The sequence below is a fragment of the Lonchura striata genome, chromosome 15 (assembly GCF_046129695.1).
Source record: "Lonchura striata isolate bLonStr1 chromosome 15, bLonStr1.mat, whole genome shotgun sequence".
Taxonomy (NCBI): domain Eukaryota; kingdom Metazoa; phylum Chordata; class Aves; order Passeriformes; family Estrildidae; genus Lonchura; species Lonchura striata.
The window spans coordinates 6,007,931-6,025,148 of NC_134617.1; the positions used below are offsets into that span (position 1 = coordinate 6,007,931).

The 17,218-nt window shown below is 45.1% G+C and overlaps 1 protein-coding gene across 2 annotated transcripts in view; it reads left to right on the top strand.

Annotated features, from left to right (window-relative positions):
• The window catches only part of GLRA1 (glycine receptor alpha 1), a 36,557-nt gene that overhangs the window by 2,372 nt on the left and 16,967 nt on the right, over positions 1-17,218 (top strand). For both annotated transcript variants that reach the window (XM_021552110.3, XM_021552111.3), the window contains exons 2-3: positions 12,682-12,812; positions 16,894-16,961. In XM_021552110.3, the coding sequence (XP_021407785.1) occupies positions 12,682-12,812; positions 16,894-16,961 (199 nt within the window). The remainder of the gene's footprint in view (positions 1-12,681; positions 12,813-16,893; positions 16,962-17,218) is intronic.

Sequence of the window (17,218 nt, forward strand, 5' to 3'; positions counted from 1 at the left end):
TAGGAAAATAAACCAATATAGAAAATAAGGCTAGATTTGTTGCTTAACAGAAATGTCCTCCACCAGCCATTTAAAAAACAAGACCCCACGGGAAAGAGTAACAGCTGGTGTGTGAATGCAAACATTATGGTACTGCCAATATAATATTTGTTTCTGTTCCAGCTGGGGTGTTTTAGAAGGAATTTTTATTCTGACATGCCTTTCTTTATGGAAGAGCACTTCCCATCCTGCTACCTGCCTCCTCAGACTGCAGTCACTTAGCTGTGACTCAGGCTTTTACTGGGAACCTGAGCAGGGATGGGAACTGGGCTGGGATGGGAGATGAGGACAGCTTGTTTGACCAAGCTTTCCTTACAGGGATCTAGATACAGCAAAGTACTAGTTCATTAAAACAGTTTGGGGCAATATTGGACACAGGGATTTCCAGATGTCCTGCTTATATTTGTGGAGACATTTACAATCAATCATTCTCCCAAAGTCTAACTACACACCTGAGTGTTCAGCTGTGAATTCCTTCATGCAAAACAAAATGCTCCCTTATCCTGTGATGATCTTGCCTGGACTTTATGTGGTACCATTGAATTTTCATAGCTGTAATGGTCCAGAAACACCACCACATAAGCTGGAGGTAGGAATGCACCTTGCCAAATTAGCAGAGAAAAGATGCCCTAGAACTGACCCCTTACCCAAATGGACACTGTCCTGTGAGGTTTTGAAAATCTCTGGGCCTGATTTTGGTCCTAATATCAGGAATCAGCAGCATGACCTTCATGACTCAAGATCAGGGTTGGCCCCTTCTGAACAAGAATCTGTCAGCTAGCAGGAGTGATTCCAGACAACTGCTCCAAGTGAGTCACAGGCTAAAAGTTGTTGCCAGCCTCAGTCCCTATTGGATTGCTCCAACTGGCATATTTTTATTCCCTCCTGTCAGTAACAGAGCTCTTCATTGCCAGCTTTTAAAATAATAAGAGGGTGCCATTGCAAACATGAAGCCTAAACTTTGTGGAGAGGGAGAAAAAATAACCAACAAACCTTCTTCTAAAACAGCCTTGGCAAGTAAAGGGGATGATTGGAGAGCTGCTGGTTTCATCTCGTTGAAAATACCAAGAGTGAGAATAACCTGCACTATCTCTAAGCTCTGCAGGGAGAGGTAGCATTACAGAGTGAAGCCCTAACCCAAGACTTTCAGAGCCACAAGGTAAATGATGTAACAGATATTGTCAGTAGTCAACAGAATATTTGCCATGAGTACTAAAATACACTAAAATTTGTGCCTTATGACCTGTTTGCAGAGTCCCTCATCTCCATGAAATAGAAGTGATTTAGCAAGTCTTGGACCAGACAGTTCTAAGGATACTCTTTAGCTGCTTTGGTCTGCAATCTTTAACAGCCCCATTAGAGACCCCACTAAAAGGATCACAGAGCCAAGGTTTGAAAATGTGACCATGTAGACAATTCTAGAAACCCTTATAAATCATTCTGTAAAGACAGATTAATTTGGTGTCATTGCAGTAAAAGCACAAAATGTCTGGGGCCCTGCCTTCTGCAGGAACTTTGATCCATCCATCCTGACTCCTGCATTTAAAACAAATCAACGAAAACTACATAAAACATTTTATGATAGTCTAATCTTAACCTTCTGCTTAGCCAAACAGCTGCCTTAAACAACTCCAGACCTGCTCTGTAGATGGTTCAGAGCAGAAGACAGGCTCTACAAATGTCTGTGAAAAAAAACACAACACATTCTTCTCCCCTCACCTTCAGTTGGCTACAAAGAGCAGGAAAACCCTAAGTAATCAACTTGCTCATCAAAACCATTACAACCAATATTGCAGTTTCTCACATGGGCTAATAAAATACCTTTGGTGTCTGAGGCACTGGTGCTGTGCAGATTTTAGGTAATGCAGACTGGCCATCCACCTTGGCTCGCTCTGAACATTGCCCCACACTGCAGCAAGTCCCACTGGCAGAACATGGATTTACTGTTCAAATACCCGAGAGCTGCTGCTTCTGAAAAGAGCTCAGGATTGGAGGGAATGGTCAAACCCTGCCCTTACATGCAAAGGCACTACAGAGACTTCCCTCAAAAACAACAATTTAGGCATAGGAATTCTTATTCTCCTTCTCCCATAAGAGGTGTTGGAGAGCCTTAGGTAGGAAGCAGGTCAGCAGCCCTGACTCTGAGTGTCCCAAATTTAACAGCACAGAAAAGGCTCAGGAAGTTGACTCTGCTGCTGACCAAGTGATTCCAGCCAGAAAGGAAATCTCTTGTAAGCAACAGCACAGGGCAGCTCCCCTGGTCCTGGGCAAACATCCCTTGTGAGCTTAAGAAATTCATCTCACCAAACCCTCATAAGCTGACCTGGATAGAAAAGGATCTCGAAGTCTGAATTAAGAAGTTAATCAATGTCCAAAATTAAATTACTTTATTATCCCAGCAGCAAGCAGCAATCATTCATCTGCAATAGGAAACCAGCAGATAGGCCTGTTCTCATTTCACCCCAGCATGCAGCTTAAAAGGACTCTCCAAAATCCAGTGTCTAAACAAGGTGTCATACCACTTGATGAATAGAATTGCTACTGAGGTACTGATGAAAGACAAGGGTCTTATAAAAATAAATCATGCTTTAAAAACCACACTAACTCACAACATTTAATTATGTCAAATCACATCACCTATTCTCACTTGCTTATTTTCCATAACCTGGAGCTTTTCTGAGATCCCAAAGTGATCAGTGTTAAGAAAACAGATAGGCTGCTTACAAATTATGACTTCCATCTGGTTTATTTGCCTGTATCAGCTCTCACTGTTGTGGCACATTAAATTAGGGTTTCACTGTTTCCAGTAAATTACCCTTTTGCTCTCATTACATGACATGTTTCTACTGACCTTGATCTATCAGCAAGAGCAAAAAGCTCATTGGGTTTTTTATGAACTATGGTTACACCTGTGCACCTCACACCTTCCAGGAGAAAGGATCCATCATAAGCTTTCAAAAGCTAAAAATGTCATTCCAGCACACCCTTCCCACCACAGTTTGATTCTATTTTTTGAGGGACAAAAAAAGTAACTCCAAGAACATTTGATAACTTTAGTTCGGAAAAAAAATCCAACAAAATGACAAAAACCCAAACCAACAGCACACCAAAACCCAACATCAGCTTGGCAAAAACTAAGGAGTGAGAGAAGTAGGAATTCTTCCTGCAAGACACTGGAAGGATCAGCAGCAGCCATGACCATAAAACTCAACACCAGATTGTCTGGCTGCTGACTCCCAGACCTACTTGCACAGCCCAGGGAAGAGCAACTTTTACATTGTACCAGCATAAAAAAACTATTGCCAATTCAACAGGTCAGTACCTTCTAAAGAGACAGAAAATTCACCAATTTCTTTTTTCTCACCATTTCCCCAAAGTAGCCAAACAATTTACATTTGTTTGCAAAGACAGGACAGAAACCATTTCCCTCCAAGGAGGTGGTTTGCATTGGGATTTCTTAGCCAAGATTGGTGCAAAATGTTAGAGCTCCCTTCCCCTCTTGGGAAAGTGCTGATACAGCCCAGCTGATCTGGTGCTATTGATCCCATACACACCTCGGAGCTGCTCTTAAATCTCTCTGATGCTTCAAGAGACTAATGCACAAAACCTGAAAAAATCCAGAAATACAATATTTGTCCTCCCCTCAGCAAGGCCCAGAGGGGGCCTGCAGAAAACAGAAATATGGAGCCAGATGCACCCATTGTTCACAGGAGCTGGGCTTTGCCCTTTTTGCAGACACTTAGTTCACCCACACAGTGCACCATGCTAAGCTGCTGATTTGGGGACTGCACCACATCTGGCTGGTACATGGGCACCTGTAAATACATCTCTGCTGAGCATAAGTGCCAGCAAAAAGAGCAGGAGAAATCTTAATTTACCAAGCCTCACAAAATTTAGATTTTGAGAGGGAGGGCAAAACATAAGAAAACACTTTAGCACCTCTGCTTTCCTTTTGATTTCTCCCTCTTCACTCTTCCATTGAGGCTCACAGCCAGGCTAGAAATAAAACAAAATAAATGTAAAAAAGGACAAAACATCCTCAGCAGCCAGCCAGGGAACCCTCTTGTGTTTACCAGTGGCTCACTGTGGGTGGGTGAAGAGGGAACCGAGCACCTGGGGGCTGCCAAGCCCAGCAGTGTCGCATGGCTGGAGCGGCAGGGCTTGCAGTGCCATCAATCATCGCCGGCTGCTTCGGAGCAGAGCTGCCACAGCAGCTCCCCTCGCCCTGCCAGCAGCGCCTGCGACCGCTCACACAGAATGCAAATCCCGAGCCCAGCCCCGGCAAACGCACAAATCAATTAAACAGCAGCGCAAGGGGGATCAGGGGTGGATCAGTCTGGCTCAGCAGCAAAACGCAGCTGAGCCAGGAATCCTGCAGGAAATCCAAACAAAGTCATGGTTTTCTTGCCTTTATTTGATTTCTTCCGATTTTGTTTTTATTCTTTTGTTTCAGCTGATGCCCGTAAAAAGATGCATTGTATAAAGCCTCGAGCAGAGACTCCTGTCTTTTCACAGGGGAGTTACAAAACCTGAATGCTTGCAAGGGCCAGCTGTTATCAGCACCCTTTAAAAAAGCCTTAACTCCAAATGTCCCTGCTGGTGCCAAGGGTGCGATGTTGGTTCAGTCCCCCGCTACAGCAGGATTTTGTTCACCACAGGTATTATTACCTCAGTGAGGAGTGGAGAACCTCTGGCTTGCTGGGTGAGGGAATCTTTCCTTAAAATAATTTTGTCCACAGCCTGTCTTCACAAAGTGACTTTCTGAGGGGCATGTTTACAATCCTGTCCCTGTTTGCTCCCAGTGCTTTCACCCTCTGGAAGCACTGCTGACCAGGGGAACAGCTGCTGGCACACCCACGCACAACACAGAATTCTTTCATGCACCAGCTCTCTCAAGATCTCATTTACAATCCAAAATGTGTGTATCCCACCTCTCCTGCCATCCCATGGACCTGGGAATTGCAAACATTGCCCAGCTTCCATCCCCATCCATCACACCCTGACACAGAGCTGTGGACTCCAAAATCATCTCCCAGCAGTGTGGCTGACAAAGCAGCAGCCTCATCAAACACAACTTGCTCACAACTTGTACCAGAGCTGAAAAGATGAGTTTGGTTTCTTCAGTTCCCTGACAAAACAAAGTCAGAGGGCACCTGGAGTGAGGAGGAGAAAAGCCCTCCTGGGCAGGGGACCCATGGCTTAGCCATTCATTCCAGAAGTTACACTTCATTATTGCTCATGAATAAACTGACTAATTACACCAGGAATCACAGAGGACACACAGGGAACATTCAACTCCAGCAGGGTAATTGTGTTGCAATGACAATGATCAATTCCATCAGAAAATATCAACATGAGTGCTCTCATCACACAACTCACTTTACACAGCACAAATTTCATCAGAGAGCCCCAGTTTTACCACAGTAAAACCAGTTTTGTAGGTAGGTTACACAGGTTAGCTCAGGAGACATCTTCAAAGGATCTGCAGCAAAAAGTTCCGTCTCAGAAGATAAAATCCACCACCACTCTGCACTACATGTCATAGCTCTTAAAAGAATTCTATTCATACTTCTGATTTAGCAAAAAAAAATATTACAATTTTCTTACCCAATCTTAATGAGTGGCATAAATCCTTAAACTAAAACTAATTTTACAAAAGCTGCCGTAGTGAGCTATTTGAACTGATGGAAACGCGCCCGAGAGCACGACTGCAGAGCTATAGATAGAAGAGCATCCACGATTTCTCGTAATTCTCTGACACTTGTCTGGTCTGTGATCTAAAACCCTCTGACGTCAATTGAGGTTCCCATTGCAGCTGTCCATCCAAACACCAAATCAGGAGCACATCAGAAAGAGAATATTCTTACCTAGATTATGAAGTTTCATCTTGTTAAGACGTTTTCCCTCTTTATTTACTGCCTTCATGAAGGCTGTTTATGCACAACTTTGAATATCTGACTAGCCCTCCTGACTTTAAAAGGAATATGCAGTGTGTGTGTGTGAAGCTACAGACACATGCTTTTGTCTTTGCAAGGATGTTTTCCCCTTTGTTTTTCAACAAAAATCAAAAAGCAATTATAACTTTGGGGTTTTTTTGTAGGCCTCTCAGTATAGGCACAGGTGAGAGTCAGTGTTTGCTGGATTTATCTCACAAGTGGTTAAAACCTGAGTTTTGACTTGTGCTTCTCTGTTGAGTTGTTTTCAGACCTGTCTCAGAGGCTTAGGATCATACCTCTCCAGAAAGTCACTGCATGGGCTCCAAGAGCTGCAGATGCTTCTGGAAAAGGGAATAGTTGAGAAAGTCACTAGAGGTAATGCCTGTGGCTCAAAAATTGATTTAACAAACACTTTTTAGTATGTGATAAGCTCTAACACTTCTTGCAATAAGAGCAATAGCACAACAACAATCCTTGTGAGGAGCAGAGACCCAGCAGAAAACTGAGCATTATTCCCCTACAACTTATTGATCTTCCTGTGCTATTCCCAACTATATACAATGTGCAGATTTCTCCTCCCCCCAGCCAATTTTCTGGTCATTTATTATTTTCTTACCGCTCTGTCCAGGCAGCGTCAGCAAATGTTCCAAGTGTTGGTGTCTTTCCATAGAGTTAATCAGTGTAATTGGGATGGTTTATAGTTCTGGACAGAGTGTTTTGCCATATGGCATAGGAGCCATGGGCTGCAGGAACGTGTCAGTGGAGCAGAGACACCAGAATGCTGCAGTCTGAAGAGATTTTTCTCACTCCAGTGAAGTTGTTACAGATCTCCCTGGATGGGAATGATCACAGAGGGTTAATGCCCTGAGGCTCATGAAGAAGTGCCTCCCAACTCCTCTCCTCAGGTACAGCCACAGGGACCAGTGACAACAGGGGTGGTGAAGGACCTTTGAGAATGTTCTGGGATCCTTTGGGTTAAAACTTTAACTGATTACATCCTGCGAATACTGCAATGCAGTTACTTCTGGTGCAAGAGCTAGAACTGGTTTAAAGAGCTCACAGCAACAGAGCACAGCCATCCAGGACAGAAACATTTAACAAGCCTGCTTTTTCTGTCCTGTCCCCATCCTCCTGTCACTAATGGAGACACACAATAGCTCATTGCCCATTTCTTTCTCAGAGTGAAATCTCTCCACAGGGTCTCATTTTCCATATTTCTCCAGTCTCACTATACACATCCACTTTCCTATCCTGTTCCTATATCCAGGCCTGCTCCCTGCCTATTCTGCATAAGCACTCAACTGAATTAAGAAAACAACCATGTCCAAATTCCCTTCCCACCTGTGAGAATTAACTTTAAGATTCCCCCCTGAGTACATCTCACACCCACACACCAGGGGCTGTACCACACCAGCAGCTGAGCACAACCAAGGGACTGAGATCACCACTGTGCAACCAGCACATCTGTAACACTCACTGCTCCTTCTACTCAGCACCAGGATAGGCCAAAAATTCAGTATTGGGGCTCTCTTCTCCCACACACCTCCACTATTCCATCTCCTTTCCACCTCTAATGCTGCAGGCCAGAAGTTCAGACAAGGTGCTGGAGAAAAACAGGCAGGCAATGAGTTTCATCCTATTTAATTGAATTGCATATCAATATTGATTGTGCTATTAATTTTGATAGTAAATCTAATCATTAAAATAAAAAGTCTTCTTGCAGTCTCTGCCAAGCCTTCCCAGCAAGGGTCTGGCAGCATTCCCCTCCAGATAACATGTTGGTGTGCAATCAGAAATAAATGTCTGGGTGCAGAGTTTAGGGCTGCCCCTTTTTCTTTTCAGGACAATCTGTCCTTCCTGCTGCAGAGGAGAAGAGAGAGACAGGCAGTCCCAGCATCTTCTGAATCCAAGCTGGGCTCTGCTGAGCTCCAGGATCTGCTCAGGGGCCCAGGGAAGATGGTTCAGGAGGAGGAAGCAGAGTTCCCCCGGGCTGCATCGTTAACCATGAACAGCACAATGCCTTTCTGTGCTCTGATCTTCTCTGTGCAGCTGCACCTCTCAGAGCCCACTGGAGTCAATAAAACAAAACTGATGAATTCTCCCACGTCCCCCAGCACTGCCCCAGCCTGGCTTTGAAGGAAATGGGGGAAGCAGTTATTCTGCACACCTCAGCCTGCCTCTTAGCTGATGGACGTTTCCCTACCTTGGGATATCTTCTTAAAGAACACATCACATCTGAAGGACAACTGCGTGAGGCAGCTCACATGAATGCTATTCCCAACACATCCCTGCCAAGGTTTCTGCCTTGCTGTGTTTCAAAAATAAAATTCAAAAACCCCAAACAAAGCACTTCAGAAACCTTTGCTGAGGAGCACAGAACCAGGGTAGGGGTGAGGTATCTTCCATCTCCCCAGCCTGCAGGGATCCCACTTCTCTGGAGCCACTGATGTGGCATCACTACCTTCCCAGGGACCTAAGCCTTCCACACTTTGCAGAGAGATATTTCATTTGCAAACACTTGTTTGGCAACAGTTTGTTTAAGCTGCCAGACATGGTTTTTTTTACACTCTGAATTAATGATTAACAATTAAATTATTTGACAAGGGAATAGAGAAGCCTTGTGCTAATTAAATTCCTTCATCACTCGTCTTTGAAAAGAAAAAAAAAAAAAAGAAAAATTTATTTCTCAATATCAGCATTCAGCCAGAACAGGGCATTTTGTGATGTTGGACTTAATTAGATGGACAACCATGGCCACAGCCAAATAAAAAAACAAAATACAAAAATATTGCTCAAGGATCACACAAATGGGATGAGGAAGGGAAGGAAACAGCAGACTGGGAAGCCAGGAATCAAGTGAACAGACACATCCAGACTGCAGAAGAGCCACTTTCTAAACCAAATAATTGTTTATAAGAATATATCATCTGTTTAGCTGAAACAAAATGATGCAGACAGAGTAAACAGTGCCTGTATAGGCTGGGGAAAACCAGCAATAGGTGTCCTGCAAGGCTTGACTGCTGTTTTAAGGGATGCAGTCCTGAGCTTTTGGGCTGCTCATCTCCACCACGCTCACATCCTGCTCGTGGCTGGACCTCCCGGGGGCTTGCTGGTGGCTGCTTACACGCCAGCACTAATATCACAAAAGATTATGCTAGTTCATCGACCCTTTGAAGAGATCCTTCCCATTGTAGCTGCTGTGATGATTGCCTGATGGCACTTTCTCAGCCAGATCCACTAGGGATTACAGGAGCATAAATAAGATAAGCCTCTGTCTGGCTGCTATTAAAATGCACTGAGAGCTCGGCTCAGACAACTCTTACACCAGTGCAAACTCCATCCTCGGTGGGTTTGTTACAGCCTTTGCCTCCCTTTGTTTATTCACAGAATAAATCTTCTCTCTGAGCATCAGAACAACCCACACTAAATTTCCAATTCTCTTCCACTGCCAATAATTTTAGAATCACTTGGCAATTCCCCTCTCCTTGTCTCTGTGAGCCAGGAGACGAACAGTCCTGTGGGACTTGGGAGGGTGTTCTGGAAGGACTGAGATGGAGAAAATCCCAGAAAGCTCTCAGGGAAACACAGCACTAGTCCAGACAGACCTGGAAGACAGAGGAAGCTGGCAGATTGTTTGGGTGCTGTCTGAGTTAAGCTGCCATTGCAAAGCTCAGCTGTCACAATCAGAGTGAAAATTTTGGGGCTCTGCTAGACAAAATCCATCCACCTAAAGCAGTGGGGTGGATCAGCCTCTCTGCAATGCCCAGTGGTGTTTTCTGCCATTATTTCTAAGATAGAGAATAGACCCAGCTGCCTGCTTCTAGAAAGGCTGCTCCCCTTGCACTGCTTTCTTGCCTTTTCGTGATAAATCCAGGGGGAGTCTAGTTTTAGGAAAGCATCTAGTAACCAAACAAACTGGAGGGAACTCAGAACTCATCATTCCCAGGTAAAGCCACACAGCAGCCAGACAGATTTTAAAACATGCATCAAGCCACTGAAGCCTTGTGTGACAGTTTCAGCACACCCCCAGAGGTGCTTCCAGGGACTGGTCACAGGGATGGGCATGAAGCTGCAGAAAGCTGTGGGGCTGTGAGAGTGGTCCTCTCCCAGAGCTTTCTGAGCTCCAGTTATACAAATATTTATTTCCATGTGGGACGTGAGCCCATGAAATTAATTTATTTGCAGCTTTGATGCAGAAAGGATCAGAAAATGGCACCCAAGAAATACAGATTCACTCATTGGAAGTGGGGTGAATATATCAAGTAGAGGCTTTCACACTGAATTTAGGGGAACGATGAGCACCGATTTCTGTGCCTTTCCACCTCATTTTTTAAAACAAATGCCAGGGGAATTGCAGTTTCTAATTATCTTTTTTCACTTAAAGATTATTAGATGTTTATTAGGTTTGTATTGCCTCTCCCCTCCCACACACATTTTCCATTTCCATATACTTCATCCAGTCTACAGTTAATGAGAAGAAATCAGTGTATTGCACTGTCTGGCATCTTGCTGAAGTGGCAGAAGTCTTTGGTTACCAAGTCATTTGCTGCTTAATTGAAATCTTTTCTCTGGACTCATTGCCATGCAGACACTCCATTGGAATGCAGTAGTCAAGCCCAGTATTGATTGTCCTCCCACTCCCAGCTTTCTTCTGCGTTTGCAAATCAATTGCACCCTGTTGCTTTCCTTCTAAAAACAAATTAAATTAAAAGCCATCACCCATCCCACAACCCCATTTACCCCTGAAACACATTGGTTCTGCTTTGCAGTATTTTCTTGGGGAAGAGCTGGGGACAAGACAAGAAAGGGGACATGGTTGTAGCAAGAGCAAGATACACACATTTTCAGATCACCACCAAGAAAAAAGTGCAGCAGCCTGTGCAGATATGCTCCAGTGGGAGAGTGGATTGGGAGTTCTCAAAGGAGTGAATAAAATCCTGGTTTTAGGCTCTCACTGGAAGCGATCTGGAATTAATCTACCCTCTTCAATGCAAATTAAACTATTTTTAACAGTTAAAAATCCAGCAATCAGAGAACTCTCTTGCAACTTGCAAAAGGAGCCAGACTGCAGTTGTGAGTTTGCAGGACTGAAAACCAAGGCTTGGCAAGCCACTGCTGCTGACACCAGAAAAGAAAGTCAATGCAATGCAGGTTATCAGATTCCTAATTTTGAAATTAGGCACCCAAGCGTTGTAGAATTCCATCTGATTTTTTAAAGTTTTGAGGAATCAAATGGTTCAAAATGCTCTTATCAAAATGAGACATTTCTTTGGGGTTTCAGCTCAAACTTGCATTGGAAGAGCTCATCCTCGGGGGCAGGATCACATTAATACCATGCATAATTACAGTCCCAAATTCTTCCCAAAAAGATCTTGTGTCTGTACTTAGCACTACTCCTGCAGGTCTGACTGCTGCAGAACTTCCCAAGGTGAGGTCCTGATGCTGTCAGAGGACTCTGGTGTCATTTGTGAGGACATGTGTTGCCAAATAGCTTGTGCCTGCTGTAAACTCCTGTAGACCTCCCAGCTGCTCTGTCAGGAGCTCCTCACCATTCCCACAGCCTTTGTACTTTAAAAAATTCAGGAGTTTTGCAGTGTGAAGCAATGGCCTCACTTCCTCCTGAGCAGCTTCCTTTGGCTCACTGTACATTTGCATTGCAATGCTGCCTGCAGGCTTTATTCAGCACCAGGCACCTGAACCCACAGGCTCACCCTAACCACATTGCATAGGCGATTTGTGGGATTTTTTTGGGATCATCTAGGCAGTTTTACTCAACAGCTTCAGCCTGGGAACAGACTTGTGTTCAAATAGAAACCATTCAACCAGAGGGAGGGTACTGAATGGTGTCTGCTCCTGTCTAGGAAGTCAAACCTTCCTGCAAAGCTGCGAATGAGCACCTAATACCAAGGGTTACTTGCTCCTCTGTAGATGGCAACAGCAGATTTCCTAAGCCCAAATCATCACCCTGCAGATCTTGCAGACTCCCATCGAGTCAGAAGGCACATTGCCAGCCACAAGTTTTTTGTCTTCTACAGATAAATTCATGATTTCACTCTTTCTGCCCCAGAATCTACAAAGATCCCAGAAAGATTCCATTTCCTTTCATCTTCAACCCAACATGAGTAAAATTTCAGGATCACAGTTCTGTGCTGAACTCAGACCCTGCATTGCAGGTAGCAGTAGCAAAGGCTGGACTGATCAGCAGAACCACCCCTCTCCCCTCCAGCCCCACAGGCTCTGCACGAACAGTGATGCTCATTTAAACCTCAAACTCCAGATTCCTCTGATCCTACCTGCCTTTTGGAAAATCATACTGTCAGAGTACTGAATATGCTCCTTGCTATTTGCCCTGTAATTAAGCAGTAATTGCTGCCCAAGGCTAATCTCAGAGTGTATTTTACCTGTGGAGCTCAGCGCCAGAGTTCACATTTGTAATTTAGTGGCACACAAGGAGCTATACCTAAACTCACAAAAGGATTTTCACTGCTCATCATCTCTCTTCTACTTTGGTGGCAGCTGGGATTCTGTATTTGGAGATGTTTGGGCTGGGCAAACAAATTAGCTGAGACCAGCCTCATTAGGAATTCACATGGGTACCCATCCTGCCTCAGCAGGAATAAGATGCTGACTGCTCTGTTTCTGGACCCCAAGCCCTCCCCAGCATGGGATCCACACTGAAACCTCCTCTTTATTTCTACTTGCACAGCCTGGCAGCCTCCAAGGAAGCTGAAGCAGCAGCTCGATCTGCCCCCAAACCCATGTCTCCTTCCGACTTCTTGGATAAGCTGATGGGGAGAACTTCAGGATACGATGCCAGGATCAGACCAAATTTTAAAGGTATGCAAAAAAACCCAGCTTTTTCACATTTTGGGACTGAAAACTGCATCCAATCCTCATTAATATCTTCCTAACGCTGTAAGAAGTATGAATAGTTATGTTTTTACCAAGTATGTATTATAAAGATATTTGGCACATGGATCCCTGTAGATTTCTGCAATGACATCAACAAATGTCTGCTCAGAGTGGAAACAACCTTGTAAGAACTTCACATACTGTAAGCATAGAACCCCCCAATCCCTGCTTGGATCAGGGAATCTCAGTCTATCAATCTCAATATATAAACTGAGGATCCTGTCAAACCAAGCAGTGACTGGCAGGTAACTGAACTTCTTTAGAGATAAAGATAAAATCCCCAACTTTCCTTTCCCCTAGAGTCACTCACTGCCCACAGCTCCTGCTAATGGCAAGAAATGCTCCCTCTTTGCAGCCACTGCAGCCTCTCCCATCAGCTCCACAAAAATCCCACAAGATGCCAGGGGCAGCCCAAACCCATCCCTGTTCCCCGTATCAGCCCAACACTGCTCTATTTTCCCCACCCAGATTTCCAGTCTATCCCATATTCCATGGCAGCCAAGCAGCCCTGAGGCAAGCCCTGGCAGAGGCAACAGAACTTCTTTTCTCTTCAAAACACCTCTTCTAGCAAGTGTGGGGTTTTTGGATGGCTTTCTCAACCTGGTCTAATGGAAGATGTCCCTGCACATAGCAGAGAGGATGGATCTATAGGGTCTATAAGGACTCTTCAATTCAAACCATTCTATGATTTTTTGTTTTTCTTTCTTTTTAACTACTCACTTTCCCAGGGGCTCTTTGACCCCAAATCACACCCAGGAGCAGGACTTGCTCCTCTCAGACACTGTCCAGCCATCTCCAAAGCTCATTTTGTTCACTGCTTTTGCTTCCTGCAACCAGTTCCCTCTCCCCTAGAGCCACTGGCAGGGCTGACAGGATTTCCAGGACCCATTAATCACTGGTGACAGCACCTGGCACCCAGCTTTGAACAATAAATTCTGTGCTGGGCTTTTAAATCCAAAGAAAGGTGGGAACCCTGTGCCCCAGTAACCAACCAGGCAACAGAGGACACTGCTGTTCTTATCCAAATGACAAGGAGTTAAATAAAATACCACCCTGTAAACCTGCCTACCTCTAAATTATGCACACACACAAATTAAACTTTAATATTTAATGAAATGTATACATTCACTTCCTGCTGAAGGCAGCTGTATTGCATTTTTATTTGAGATAATTTAATTTTGGTTTTATTTCAATGAACTACACCTTCCCCTCAGGGCAGTTTTGCTGGCTTAGCCTCCCACACATAAATCAGGCTCCAATTTATATGGGAGGAATAGGAGGTGTTTTACAGAGCTTGGGGTTGTAGTTCTCAAAGCACATCATTTAAATTAACTGCAGTAACTCATAAGGACATTTTAATTGCTTAGATCTAAATGAAAATAATACCAAAGATCCATATCAGATTGATTTTTGGGGAGGGGAATATTAACAAAAAGAAGATTGCAGCTTTTCCGTAAATGCTGTAAAGTCTGGACTTAGCTGTGGATTCACCTTCTGAGAACACATAAGTAGTATCTGGGTTTTAAGTTGGAGGATAAAGTCAGGAGCTCAAGCAGGAACAGACAGGAACCTGGCAGGGGACATCTCACCCAGGCTGTGCCCCCATCCCTGCTGCTGGAAAATTCCATTTCTCCACAGCTGCATCCCAGCATAGAGGAGGAATATTTCAGTGGCAGGCAGGGAACTTTCTAGAGCCTCTCACATGCTAAATAATACCAAAAATCACCAAATCCTGCAGGGAGCTTGCGGCTCACCTTAGACACACTGAGAAGAGCTCAGTGACTCAGCAAGAGCTGGGCTGCCCCAAGGAGCCTTCACAGGGCCAAACCCACCCCACACTCAGCTTTATGTCAGCACTGGATCAGGAACAGGGGGACCAAAATATTCCACACCTTCAGTCACAAACATGTGCAGTCATCCAGGAGATCAGCTCAGTGCTTTCCTTATGCTGTGCCCTTTGGGAAGGGAATTACCTGTTCAAGGACCTTTTATGTGGCTCATGAATGGATCCAAAACAGAGAAACAATGCCCCTGAGCCCAACAGAAGGGATGAAACAAGTACTAAAACCTGATAACCATGTGCTTTCAGCTTATGGATAAACTTCTGGATACAAGGGGCTGGTGAAGGCAAGGAGGGAAAAAAAGATATAATTTTTGTGTCTGATAGCTCAAGCTATGCCAGTGTTTAACAGTCTGGATAAAGCTGCACAGACTGAACAGTGTGAGATGCTGCTGAGCTGGCAGTGCTTCTCTGGGGGCTGGCTGACACAGCCTGCTCAGATTGCCTGGGACTCACACCAAGAAAACCCCAGCAGAGAGCATCACTGCAGGGGACAGGCACAAACTTCCAGAGGAGGCCAAAGCAGGAGAGGAGGAAAGAGAAATGAAGAGGAGAAAACCAAGCTCCAAATGTTCCTCAGTAATCAGGAAAATTCATTAATTTCCACACAGGAGGAAGTTTGCACTGATTAGAGGCACAAGGCTCTCGTTAAAGCCATTCCTCCCCCCAGTATTTCATGCTGCAGCAACTGCCAGACTGCAGATGTGACCTTAACAGGAACATCACTCCCCCAGCAGGCTGAGCCACCAGACAGTGTTTGAAATGCAGGCACCAATCCTGATTCCATAAAAAAATGGGGGAATAATCTGAAAATCCACACTCTCTACTGTCAGAGATCTTATCTTCCCAGAAGCATCTATCACAGGGATGATATGGGATTAGCTTTGGTGTAAAAGGGGACCTTGGTCCCTGGGGCAGTGTCTCTGCTCTCTGCCTGGGCTGCCTTTCCCCACCACATCCTGGGCAGTGCCCACAGCAGCCTTTGGCAGCCCCCAGAGCAGAGGCCCCTTTTGCTTCAACCCACTACAAAAATCATCATGTGTGAGCAAGCCACAGGCTTGCCAGGCACCAGGTATGCCCTGGCTCCAAAATATTCCCCAGCATTTTGCTTTGTGCTGAGCTGCAGCTCTTGGCATCTTACTGTGCCTAAATGCAGCATTTCCATCTCAGATTTTTCCAGGCAATGTTATGAAACACTTCCATCACACCTTGGGGCATCAGTACCACATGAACAGACTGACCCCCATGCCCTCAAACCAGAATCTTTCATCCCTTGCCCTCACTCCTTTCCTTTGGTGACCCCTTCTCCAGTTATGAGCAAGGTAAGCAAAGCTCTGGGCTGAAAGCAAATCAAGTCAGGAAAGGCATGGCCCAGAGACCAGGATTACCTTCTGCCCAAACAGGACAGCCAAAAAATTCCTGCTGGCAGAGCCCTGAATTCTCCTACTCAGCTGTGGGCCCTGACAGCCTGGATCAGGATCATCAGCTGGGGTTTGGGGTTTACAGGCAGCTCTCCTTGGAAACACCAACAGCAACACAAGAAACACAGGTACTGAAGCATCTAAAAAGGAGGTCTCGGAACACTGGAAAGGTCTTTGGGATTTGTAACCTGGGATTTACCCTGCTGAGCAGCCGGTCTCTCCCTGCTGTTTGAGGATGCAGAGGGTCAAGCAGGCAGTGTTAGCCCAACACCACCATCATCATGTGGGGTATTTGCTGCTATAGCCAGCCTGATCCCTCCAGCTCACTCTGCTGCACTGGCTTTGAAGGGAGCACCTCATCCTAGTTCAGGAACAGTGAATATTTCATAAGTATAGCTCTAAATAAAAGGCAATTGTCTCTCAGCTCCTTTCTGGGATATTTTGCTAGCACGTTCAAGGTGAAATTACCACCTAGAAACTGTCCTGGCTGGCTCTGATCTATTCCTGTTCATCTGAGCAGTTCCCATCAGATATCTATAAAACTGCCAAACAGGGGAACAGAGGCAGAGCACAAGCCCTGCCTGGTGTCAAACTGGCATCAGAACCAAGACTGGACCTGGCAGGGCACCCAGGCCCTTCTCTCCTGCTCACCCCATTCCCACAGCAGGTTTATACTCCAGAGTTGAAATCCTCTGTTCCACGAGCACACAGTGAACTGCTGTTCCAATCTGTGTTTGTCATGCAGGCCCACCAGTGAACGTCAGCTGCAACATTTTCATCAACAGCTTTGGTTCGATTGCAGAAACAACTATGGTAAGTAAAAATCACAGCACAGCTGCTCAGCTACTGCCTCAGCCTCACTGCACTCCCAGAAAATGAAGCATCACCCTTCTCCTCAGAGGGACCAGGGAAAACCCTCAGTGCTCCTGAGCTTACTCAGAGTTTGAGTAAATTAATGGTCAACACACATGACTCATTTTATGTGGCTGAAGACCACCGAGTCTCCATCTACATCTTATAAAAACACCCCATGAGCAAAGGACAAGGGTCAGAAAGGAAAACAAATAATC